The sequence below is a fragment of the Hemiscyllium ocellatum genome, chromosome 19 (genome assembly GCF_020745735.1).
Source record: "Hemiscyllium ocellatum isolate sHemOce1 chromosome 19, sHemOce1.pat.X.cur, whole genome shotgun sequence".
In the NCBI taxonomy this organism is placed as follows: Eukaryota; Metazoa; Chordata; class Chondrichthyes; order Orectolobiformes; family Hemiscylliidae; genus Hemiscyllium; species Hemiscyllium ocellatum.
The window spans coordinates 13,688,578-13,701,641 of record NC_083419.1 but is presented as its reverse complement, the minus strand read 5'-3'; the positions used below and the strand labels follow the sequence as shown (position 1 = coordinate 13,701,641).

Genomic DNA, 13,064 nt, shown 5'->3' with positions numbered 1-13,064 from the left:
AACTATGCCCTACATACTATAGGAATTGCTCCTCTACAGTATTGTGACTAGGTTAATCTACTCAATCTGTACAGTCACCCATAATTACAAGTATTCCTTTACCACATACATCTCTGAATTCCTGCTTAATGTCATTCCCAACTTCACCACTACAGTCTGGTGGTCTATGTACTCCCCCAACTAATTTTTTTTGCCCCTTGGCACATCTCAATTCTAATCACATATTCCATATTGTCTGAGCTAATTTCTTTCCTCAATGTTACTTTTTAATCATTAATGAAATTCCACCACCTTTTTTTTTGTCTGCCTTCCAAAATACTGAACATCCCTGAATGTTCAGTTCCCATCCCTGGTCACCCTGCAACCATGTCTCTGTATCTAAGTGTTTTAAATATATTTGTGTGATTAATTTATCCATTTTATTTCAAATGCTCTGTGTGTTCAGGCACAAAGCTTTAAGGCTTGTCTTTTTAATGTTCCTTGACCCATTCTAACTATTTTTTAAGGTGACCTTGTTTGATTCTGGCCATTGATTTCTCTGTTGATCATTTCTCTTCTTCTCCTTTCTGTCTTTTGCTCTTGTCCTTGATTTCTCTTCCTCTGACTCCTTGCATACCTTCCCAACCTCCTGTCAACATAGTTTAAATCATCCCCAACCACTCTAGCAAATACTCTCCCTATGGCATTGGTCCCAATCCTTCACAGGTACAAACTATCCAGTTTCTAAAAGTCCTACCTATCCCAGTCCCAATGCCTCAATTTCCTACTTTAAATGACATTAATGACCCTAATGGGTTTTCATTACAATCAATAATAATTTATTTCTTTAATGCTAGATTTTTTTAAATATTGAATTCAAATTTCACTATCTGCTCTGGTGGGATTCGAGTTCATGTCTCCAGAACATTAACCTCAGGCACTAGATTACTAACTCATTGACATTACCACTTTATCAATATGTTCCCATCATATGGAAAGATATTGTGACTATGAGAATAATGAGGAGTAATTCACCTCCTGACTCCAAAAGCCTGTCCACCATCTACAAAGTATAACTCAATAGCGTGATGGAATACTCCCCATGTGCTTGGATGAGTACAGCCTCAACAAAACTCAAGAAGTTTAACATAATCCAGGGCAAATTAGTCCACTTGATTGGCACCACATTCACAAGTGTACAGTCAAATGGCCTCCCCCTATACATATATTGTTGGGCTATATGGTGTTACTCAGATTTATTGATCATGGAAAGATCTATAACCCAAGTTCTAATTGCCAATTATAAGGCATGCCTGATGCTGCTCCTGGAATTCTCTACAATACTTCATATTAAACATTGTTGGTCACCTGGTTTGTAATGTGGGGGGACTTTGCTGGTTTGGCAGGCCTGAAATTAAGTGAGAACATTGTACTTTTTGAATGATAGCCATCTTTGGTCATTAAATGCTACAATAGTAATATTATCAATGCTTGGAAAAGAAATGAATTTGGCTTTCAAAGACAAATCAGAACACAAAATAAAACAAAGCTGCAAATTTAATGCAAAAGATTCTATTATATAATGCAAAAGATTCTTTTATATAACACGTTACTCAAATTACATGTAAACACTGTGTAAATTCATTTTGTTCTGTGGGCTCCATAAGCTTTGAGAATTTTTTTGTCATATTTACTCACCTGAAATGGAAGAATGAGCACAGGAGTAAGAGATTTCTTTTTCTCTGCTACAAGTTCTCTTCTCAGTAACCCAACTGTAGTCTTCAATCCACCGTTTGAAGACAGCAGCCCACAAATCCTGAACAGAACGACACTGGAGATATTCCTCTAAACAATCAGTCTCATTTCTGAATGCTCCACACACTCTAAGTTCATTCGCCAAAATAACCAGGACAAGTGGAAGTGAGCTCAATTTTCTACTCAGAATATTTTGGATTTGGTTTTCATTTATCTCTTTGTATGGCATGGCCAAATGCTGATGGAAGATATGGCTTCTGACTTTATCAGTAATTTTGTTGAAAAACTGAACCATATGTACTTCTTTATGCTTTAAAAGTGATTTGTAGGAAAGGTTGGATGATGTAGTGGTCACAATAAGCCTGCATTGATCTGGGAGGGGCCATGGAAGCCATGAGAATTTCTTAACCTGTGGAGACAAATACCATAACATTAGTTTATGTGATTAAATAAGGAAGCTTCATAAAATAAGCATGGACTGTGCATATTAATTATTGAAAAGCGTACAGTCATTTCTGCTTATAATCATTTTCAAAACTGTTTCAAAATATAAATCATTATGTTTTAAATATTGTTGTAATTGAACTTCCTCACATCAACGATGAGATGAAAATATTACTGTTAAAAACTATGCAGGTGTTGCTCGTTACAGAGTCAAACTCCTCATTCATTTCCTTATCACTGAATATTACAAATGGAGTAAAAAGGTGCCCACATCACCTCTGAACATTCATTTTAGCTTAAATGAAGATTGGATTATTATGATCTTGAATTCTGAGTCCTTATTTTTGAATGCCATAAAATCTGTCTTATTACCAATTTGACATTAAATGAATAATACCTGCTGTGCTGACATCCCACGGGATCCAGTTAGTTGATCAACACCATCTAACACAAGCAAACATGGTTTTAAACTAATTGCTGCTATGAAGGCTTTGTGAATCATCTGAAATACCCAAAGGTCTGCAGGATTTTCACTGAATGTATCAGGGTGATCTTCTGCTCCTGAAATTCAATTATAAAAATGTTTTGTATTCACTATGCAGCATTCTGTTCATTTTCCAATGAGCTACATCACATTTTGTTGCTCATTGACAACAATAAAAATCTATTTTCAATATTAGTCCAATTTTAACTTGTGCTGAGAAATAGAGATGGGAGGGTCAAAGAGCATATTGAACAATCCAGTATCCCTACAGCATGAGGACCATGTCACCTTAGCACTGCGGTGAGCATGTATGGTGTCACTGAGATCAGCGGGAGTCAGGTCATTGACAAAGTTGTCCACTAACTATGGTATTTCAGACCAGTGGTTCTGCTGCATATAGAGCTATTCTTCGTGACTGCAGCCCCCAACCTGGTATGATGCTTGAAACTGTATTAGGACTCTCACTTATATCAGTAAAATTTAACCAAGGTCTTGGCCACACTTATGATGTGGAGATGCCGGTGTTGGACTGTGGTATACAAAGTTAAAAATCACACAACACCAGGTTATAGTCCAATAGGTTTAATTGGAAGCACTAGCTTTCAGAGTGGTGCTCCGAAAGCTAGTACTTCCAATTAAACCTGTTGGACCATAACCTGGTGTTGCGTGATTTTTAACTTTGGCCACACTTGGATTATTTCCAATGTAATGAGTGGTGTATTCTCAGCATGTTTTGAACATGTACTTGCTTGCCATAGTGTTGGAGGCTTTGACATCCCTTTAGCACTTGAGAAATTGTTAATGTGCCATTAAAACTCTAGGCTAGGTCTGTGAGCTTGTCGAGAAATACATTGTTTATACTTTTTGACTGACAAATAATAGATCTTAACAAGGACCATAAATCTTTACAAGCATGATTATTAAAATGCCAAAATTATGAACAGGCTGTGTTCATTAAAACCAATGAACTATTAAAACCATACACTTACCAAAATATTCATGGCGTAATTTTAAAATACAGTGCCTCATGAAGGACATGATGTCGAGGCTAGCAGAACTACTCCCCACAAAGTGAGTTATCACCTGAATGTTTGGATTTGTCTGTGTGAAGTATTTTAGCCAGTTGCAGATCACTGTTGACTTCCCACAGCCTTTCTCTCCGCAAAGTAATAGGACAGATTTGCCCTTGGGCACAGGCTCTAATCGACTAGTCAAATAGAGAGAAAAAAATCAGAAAGAGATCATCAATTGCCCTGTAGCCATTTTTACCCACTTCCCACCTGATGTATTACTTTAGCATGTCGGCCAAGGTGATTCCATGCAGCAGTTAATAAACTATTTAATATAGATTTCTTGGCGCTGATTATCATAAAAGGGAAGACTTGTTCCAAATGTTCTTGATCAAATCTTTGAAAAGGTTTCAGCTGTATACTGTCTCTTAAAAAAGTACTGCTCCTTCCCTGTAATTTGTGAATTGTTACATAAAGAACTCTTATCTGATTGCTTGTTTAAAACAAATGATGCATGCCTTTTCATCCAGTTGTTTAGAAATAAGTTTAAGAATGGAAAAAAACACCAATTGTTTAATATATAAGTTATCAACAAATATACTTCTATCCCTTATTTTGAAATATCTGTACCACCTCATTTTATATTCCGCATCCACAAGTCATTTCCTGCCAGTGAGAATGGAGAAAAATCAATTTACATTAATGATTGTTCTTCTATACCATCATCCAGTGTTGTGATCTTAGCTGTGATAGATCTGCACTACCATACAAATAAAATCAGACTTTAAGGCCATACAAAAGAGGACTAGAATAAGCTGCTCAGACCCTCAAGCCTGCTCTGCCATTGAATAGGATCATGGCTGATCCAGCATTCTTCCTGTACGCTCGCTTGTGTTTTCCCCATGACCCTTGATTCCCCTATTGATCAAGAATCTATCTATCTCAACTTTAAATATCCATTAGGACTCTGTTCCAGAAGTCTCTGTGGCAAGGAGTTCAAAAGATTCTCAATTCTGAGAGAAGAAATTTCTCCTCATCACAGTCTTAAATTGGTACCTCTTTATTCTGAAAGTAGTCCTAGACTCATTCATGAGAGGAAACATCCTCTCAGCATTTACCTGTCAAGCCCCTTAAAAATCCTACATATTTCAATGAGATAATCTCTCATTCATCTAAACTCCAGTGAGTAAAGTCCCACCCTGTTTAGCCTTTGCTCATAAGGATCATCCTCCATATTAAGGATCATCCTAACAAAACTTTTCTACACTTCCTACAACGAAATAATGTCTTTCTTTAAACAAGAGGAGCAAAAGTGGTAACAGTACTCTAGATATGGTCTCACCAGCACCTTGTACAGTTGCAGTCAGAATTTTTACACCTTGAAATAAGAGCCAACATTACATTGGTCCTCCTATCATTATCACGACAGTGTGCATCAATGCTTATACACATACACAACAATGAGCCTACATACAGAACGGCTGGGCATTAATCAATTTGGATCATGAAACCTTGGTTTTATTTATTGTATATTAGTCAATGGAAGATGGTGTGGTGGAGTCATGTGTACTGTGTTTGTTGCATATTAGTAGTCTGGAACATTCATTGAAGCAGAAATTGGTATCCTGACCAAAGAAATTGCACAGTGACTCCATGAGTTGCAGGGATACAGGACAGGAAAATATTGGTCAAGGCAGAGATTTTGCTAAAGCATATAAAGTGATTTTTAAAGTATGCTGGATCTACAAAGGAACCCTAGTCCATTCGGTGACCATAAATATGCATCCTTCACTCAAGCATTACTAAGATTTATAAAGCCATTAGAGATAATATGCAGGACATATGCTTATGTTTCTTGAAGCATAAACTTGAAAAAGAGTCTTAGAGAACATAAATTTCGTAATTGGCACGATATAACTAAAAAACAAATTTAAATTGCGAAAACAGATATTATTTTAAACAGTGTTAGCACCTTCATTTTCTTTAATCTTTATCATTTTTGGTATTGAGCTGTGAGCCAAGAGTGAAAGGTGATCTTTGGATTGTGAGCAGCAGCTTGTTTTAAAAAGAAAGAGAATAAACAAATGATATTTGTTTATGAGGCTGACCTGGAGGTTTGATTGAACCCTGGTTATTCTCTCATTATCAATTTAATGAAAGTTTGGAGAAGTGAATATTTCTCAGAGACTACTAGAAGCTATTTGCATGCACTGGTTGTCTTCAGAAACCAAGCAAAATACAATCCAATGTGTCTGCGATGTTACGAATTGTGGAATCTGCTTAAGTGAATTAGCCGGTTACATCTTTTACCTTTTAAAAAATTTATCCCTTAATGGCGTCTACTAGTTTAGTCTGTGTGTGAGTGGGTTCTGGAATCAAAGAAGATTGAGTTTAAATCATTGATACTCATAAGATTATCTTGTTATCTAACTTTGCTTTGCTAAAGCTGTTGTATTATTAATAAATTGTTAACTATTTTACTTAATATATAATCTTGGTGTCAAGTGCTGATTACTCATAACATCTGGCTAGGAACTAATGGAGGCAATTTTGAGGGTCATCGAATGTTTTAATTTTGCCTTGTAATCAACACAGGGTTGGAGGTGCTGATTTGTTTTGGCATACTTCACTGCGTTGTAACAACAGCAAGAAACAGATGGGTACAATATCTTTATCTGTAAATGGTAGTACAATGGGAAAAGACCTACAAGGGAATTTCAATATAAAGCCAAAAAGGTTAATAGTGTAATATCACGTTGGTGGATATCACAATTGCACAGTACCTTAGTGCCATTTTATTGAAGAGAATTGGACATCCAGATTTTGGCAATTCACTGATACCTTCATTCTTAACATCGTATAGCAAGGAAAAAGCAAATTTGTTCAGGATTCCAAAAATCTCCTTCATTTCTCTTGTTTCAACAAAACCTTGGCAATGCCGCTGCAAAAATGCTTGATGGTAACACATTTCTAGATAACTTTCTCGATCTGAAAGAGAGAATAAACCTATCAAGGTTCATTTGGACCAATGCTGTGCAGTTCAATGACAGTAGCTGATTAGCAAGGTTAGATCTCATGGAATACAGGGAGAACTAGCCATTTAGATACAGAACTGGCTCAAAGGTAGAAGACAGAGGGTGGTGGTGGAGGGTTGTTTTTCAGACTGGAGGCCTGTGACCAGTGGAGTGCCACAAGGATCAGTGCTGGGTCCTCTACTTTTTGTCATTTACATAAATGATTTGGATGCGAGCATAAGACGTACAGTTAGTAAGTTTGCAGATGACACCAAAATTGGAGGTATAGTGGACAGTGAAGAGGGTTACCTCAGATTACAAGAGGATCTGGACCAGATGGGTCAATGGGCTGAGAAGTGGCAGAAGGAGTTTAATCCAGATAAGTGCGAGGTACTGCACTTTGGGAAAGCAAATCTTAGCAGGACTTATACACTTAATGGTAACGTCCTAGGGAATGTTGCTGAACAAAGAGACCTAAGAGTGCAGGTTCATAGCTCCTTGAAAGTGGAGTCGCAGGTAGATAGGATAGTGAAGGCGGCGTTTGGTATGCTTTCCTTTATTGATCAGAGTATTGAGTACAGGAGTTGGGAGGTCATGTTGCAGCTGTACAGGACATTGGTTAAGCCACTGTTGGAATATTGTGTGCAATTCTGGTCTCCTTCCTATCAGAAAGATGTTGTGAAACTTGAAAGGGTTCCGAAAAGGTTTACAAGGATGTTGCCATGGTTGGAGGATTTGAGTTATAGGGAGAGGCTGAACAGCTGGGGCTGTTTTCCCTGGAGCGTCGGAAGTTCAGGGGTGACCTTATAGATTATAGACCTTAAAATTATGAGGAGCATGGATAGGATAAACAGGCAAAGTCTTTTCCATGGGATCGGGGAGTCCAAACTAGAGGGCATGGTTTAGGGTGAGAGGTGAAAGATATAAAGGAGACCGAAGGGGCAACTTTTTCACGCAGAGGATGGTACGTGTATGGAATGAGCTGCCAGAGGAAGTGGTAAAGGCTGGTACAATTGCAACATTTAAGAGGCATTTGGAAGGGTATATGAATAGGAAGGGTTTGGAGAGATATGGGCTAGGTGCTGGCAGGTGGGACTAGATTGGGTTGGGATATCTGATCAGCATGGACTGTATATCTCTATGACTCTAACAGTTCCTAATATTTAAAATGCATTATTTTCTATTCAACTAAAACTGGGTCTATCATATGCTGTAATTTATATTTAATAATATTGCAAAATATAGCCTACCAAAAAAAAGTCAATTTTCTACTGTATCTATTCCAATCAAAACAGATTCAAATGAAAATCTGCTCAAAGAGCAGATCTTTTTTGCCACTTGAAATAAAATACAACAATTTCTGACTTATATGAGTATGTAACACGCTGGATGGACTCTTCTGTTTTTGTCAGCTGTCTTGCTCTCTTCCTCAAAAAGTGGTGAGAAAGCAATGTTGTCTCCTCAGAGCAAGGTCCATCATATATTGCGCCAATCAAAAAGTTTGTAGGGCAGCAATAGGGATGAAATCAAGTCTCTGGGTAAGAAATCCTGCCCAGGAAGGACAACCAAAATTATGAAGAACAAGATGACAGGTAAACACTTTGCAGCAGATGAGGTGAGGGCGATTTGAGGAACAGAGGTCAGAGCAAGAGGTGTGGTTCTCGACAACCAAAACCCTTGCCTTCTAATATGTGCAAATTAGAGGAAATTGAGGGACTGCCCCATGTTTTTCCCCAATCTAACGGCAGCTCACACTGGTTTGCTAATTGGGTGTGCTACTTCATCCCACCGAGAGTTGAGAAAATTGTAACTCAAGTGGGTATATGCCCTTAATTGGTTTTGAAATTAACAAATTGACTGTGCTTAAGCATATTAAGTGCTTTTTTGAATGAGTTTATGCAATTTCTCCCCACCCAGCTTTGAACAAAACAAGTAGACCTCAGGGCAACTTATTTATTAATTTATCATTCATTATTGTTTATTATTCTCAGCATTCTCAGAGATCTATCCCACCCTGGCAATGTTTTTCTATAACCTCTACCATCGGGGAGAAGGTACAGAAGCCTGAACACATGCACCAGCTGGTTTCAAAACAGTTTCTACCCAACTGTTGTAGAATACTGAATGGACTTACAAACTCTTAACGTCCACCTGTGTTTTTGTTTTTGCCGCTGTTTACCTATTATTTATTTACCTATGCTACTTAACTCTATAATCTGCCTGTATTGCTCGCAAAACAAAGCTTTTCACTGTGCCCTGGTACATGTGAAAATAAATTCATTTCAGTTCAATTCAATATTAATTAGTCAATCATTGCAATATCACATATCTGAAAGTTGTACAGCAGGAAACCATTAAGCATAGTCCCTTCATCTCTCAACATACCTGATAGTTTAATCCACTGAGCAGAGACACACAAATGGCCACTTTACAGAATTGTCCCTGACATGTAACAGATATCATTGGTTTGGTTTTAAATATATACTTGACTCCAGATCATTGCCAATTTCCTACATGACACTATATCTATGTCACTGATGTAACATTATCTTCAAATGCAGATCCTTTAATTGGGCTGGAGGTGGCCTATACAACCAATTAAGGGCCTTGAGATGGGGAGACTGCTAAGTGCAAACCTAATGAATAGATGACAATCATGACCAGGTTGCTGTTATCCTGAAGAATGCAAGAAGCAGAAGAGAACCAACAGCCCCAAGGCTCAGGGCAGTGGCAAAGGGTCAACAAAAAGTTACCACACCTGGAACTGGGCTAGTCACTTTTTTGTCTACATTTGGTCTCTCCAGAACAAACATGATTGTATGGCCTGAAATAAAATCAAAATGTTGGGGTTGTGGGAGATCTGAAATAAACAAAAGAAATGATGGAGAAACTTAACAGACCTGGTTACATCTCTGGAGAAATTAATAATGTTAACATTTAAAGGAGGATCAAATTGGACTTGAAACATTCATTGTTTCTCTCTCCACAGATGCTGTCAAACCTGCTGGAATTTTCTCACTTTTTTTGACTATATATAAATCACTTAGTAGCACCTTGCCTTACATCTGACAATTGTAAAATAATACACAATGTTTGGGTCTGCCAACTGTTACCATTTAATACAGTCTGACGGAACACAAGAGACCTAACATAATGAGGAAACAGGTAATGGATGCATTAATGAAGAGTTAATTAGTTTGAATTGGGCCCTCTTGTGCTACGGTGATAATGTCCCAATAACTGGACCAAGAGGCTTGGGTTCAAGTCCCATCTGCTCCAGAGGTGTGTGATTATTAAAAATTGGTTAAATTATAAAAAAAGGTTTGAATTGTGAAATAACTCCACAGAAGTCAGTATCCCATCACCAAATCACCCACTATTTACATTTGAAGAGCCCTTGACGCTGATCCAGCTCCCTCAGAGTCAGCGCTCAGAGTTAACAGAATGTCTGACACTCCTCTCCTTATTGTCAGCCGGGGCTCCCTGATCGGATTAGATTAACATCCCCACTCAGGGACTTCATATTCCATGATGCTGGGCTCATTACAATTACTACAAATTGGTTGTATAAATAGGGGAACTAATTATCAGAGGAAGAGTTTTATGGAGTTTGACTAATTGAAATAAAGCTCTCACATAAAAGTCTGGCCATGAATGCGTTCAATATAGTTATCTTTTTGAGCATAACATCAATCTGTGATTTGAAAATTACCTTCTAGCCCTCCCCAGTTCATTGAGGAGAGCAGATTTTAGCTTCCATTACTTGGCCTCATTTTGAAAATATCAGACCATCCCCAGGGCGCTATTTCTGGGGCTTGGCAACATCTGACCCTGCCCCCATGAGCAATCGAAAGTAAAACCACATATTCACTTCTGATTATGGATTCCATGAATAAAGACTTTTTATATTTGATAGATCCCACACTACAGAAATTAACATCAAAGATGTGAATTTGGTCAGTACCATGTCTTCAACTTGCTCCCTATTTTTTCTAAAGAAATATATGCCAAACAAAATTCTTGAGTTATTAATTAAATGAAGTAAAATGTTGTTAATTTTTTTTCTCTTTTGTTTTGGTAATGGAATAATGCAATGACTCAGTGGAATGAATATGATTACAATAAATTTTGCTATGTCCAATTTCACATAATATATGTGCATTGATTGAAGAATAATTTGTAAACTGTGTCCTTTAGAAAGAAGTTGTTTCAATAACACCAATGGCCAATTATGTTAATAGCTGAGCCAAGAATAGAACTGTACTTGACCTAATACAAGAACACATGCTAAACTTACCAGTTTGCAAAGGAACTAAATCCATAGGATATAACCTGTCAATGACATCGCTACAGTTTCTCATGATTACTTCTCCTAATTCTTCAATAGTTCTAAAAATTTCAATAGGTAACCCTTCATTGACTATCTTTTCCTTCAGCTTCATTATCATCTGCTTTTCGTGTTCATCTTTACTTTTATATTTATGCTCTATCATTTCTGTTTCATCTGGTGCAGCATTCAGAAGTAAATCTTCAACATACCGAGAATCTCGAAAATAAAAGAAACTGAAACCAGAGTCATTCATTAAGGCTGCCTCAATTATCTGAAGTTCCATCAAACTGCAATTTTGATAGTTCTCATGTAATATCCATGAGTAGCCATTTCTTGCAGCGATTTGGATATTCCTTTCCACATTGGATAAAGTTTCTGCATCTGTTCCACTTGCTGGAAAGTGTTCCATATCTGGTGGGCAATATTCACCATATTTCTGACCTAACATACATATGAAGAAAGGTGAGATTTTGGTGATGAGATCTAGTGAAACTTTTAGTTTGTGGGAATCTGTGTTTGCGCGATGATGTCCTTCATGTGATGTCCACTGCATATCTAAAACTTTAAAGGAACTTCTCCTGGATTTACAGAGTTTATTAAGAAAAGGGAAAACATGATGTTCCAAATAATCTCTTTCCTCTTGAAAATCCTCAGTTGTTGAACAGAGAACTACCTGAATGGGTGGTCTATACCTCCAATCTGCATGACATGGCAAACCATGGCATGGCAAACCATGGCATGGTAAACCATGGCATTCACGTTGTCTTCTTCCACAGATCGCTCTGTTTTTCAAACATTTGCTCATTGTTAAAAAATTTTGGAATGTTTTCCTCACTTTTTCTTATTTAAAAAAGCACTGTACTGTTTTCAGTTCCTTTTTCTTATGCTTTTTCTTCCCTTAAAATTGCATAAAACAAGAATAAAATTATATCCAGCAATCTTGATTGTATATATGTTTATTAGATTTCTGAGGCATTTCCGCCATTGGAGAATAAATGAGTATGGTTCTTCAAATGGGGTTCAGAATTCGTGACATAATACCTCAGGTTCCATGTTCCTGATGACTTCAGCTTTTTCACAATGACTAAAAAAAATAGAAATTTTTGTCATAAATCAATGCAAATTTATCGCTCTAATGGTAAAGGATCATATTTTCAATTCCCTTAGTCACTGCATTCCAGTGCAATATCAAGAAAATATTTTATACAAAGTCAGTTGAATTATTTTATTTCATGAGAATCCAAGAATTGGTATAGGCATATATCACAAAGCCTTCGGGTAAAAAATGAGGTCTGCAGATGCTGGAGATCACAGCTGAAAATGTGTTGCTGGTTAAAGCACAGCAGGTTAGGCAGCATCCAAGGAATAGGAAATTCGACGTTTCGGGCATAAGCCCTTCATCAGGAATGAAATCACAAAGCCCCCAAAGCCTGCTTCACCATCGAATCAAGTAATTGAAAGGCAAAAGGTAAAGTCCCCATTGTGCCAGAGAACTATTCTCTCTCATTAGAGAGAAAATTGATAGTGGTTTTAACCTAACAATCACCATGCCTAAGGTGATGGGAGAGCTTGAAAAGGAGAGTCCTTCATGATAGTCTAAGCTAGCCCAGTAATTGAATGCACACTGTTGACATCACTCTGCAATGCAAACCAGCCATCCAGCCAACAGATTTAATCAAATCCTTTCACTCATCAACTAACTCAACTCTACATTCTGGTCCTATCCGTATACTCCAAGATTTCCTCAACATTTAAAAATCTAGAAACTTGAATAGAAATAATTGAGCGCCCATTGTTCTCTGTAACTAAATAAACAGACAATTCATACATATTCAACTTCAGAAACATCAGTGAGTTGCAAACTAAATGTGGTTGTACTTCTAAGGGACCGCTAAGGGATGTGGTCATCCCTTAATAATGTACTTTTAAGAGAAGCAAACACATGTACAACACCGTAGCCAAAGAAACAGAGGAGTCGACTCAGCCTGTCAAGTCAGCCATCCAATTCAATTAAATGTGATTGATACATACCTCAACTCAATTCCACC

At 37.4% G+C, this 13,064-nt stretch overlaps 1 protein-coding gene across 1 annotated transcript in view; it reads right to left on the bottom strand.

Moving 5' to 3' along the window:
• Positions 1-11,821, bottom strand: part of ttc41 (tetratricopeptide repeat domain 41) — a 68,931-nt gene extending 57,110 nt beyond the window's left edge. The window contains exons 1-5 of the mRNA XM_060840042.1: positions 10,984-11,821; positions 6,456-6,660; positions 3,652-3,869; positions 2,576-2,739; positions 1,678-2,143 (exon numbers count right to left, since the gene is read on the bottom strand). Coding sequence (XP_060696025.1) covers positions 1,678-2,143; positions 2,576-2,739; positions 3,652-3,869; positions 6,456-6,660; positions 10,984-11,821 — 1,891 coding nt within the window. The remainder of the gene's footprint in view (positions 1-1,677; positions 2,144-2,575; positions 2,740-3,651; positions 3,870-6,455; positions 6,661-10,983) is intronic.
• Between the last annotated feature and the right edge of the window lie 1,243 nt (positions 11,822-13,064).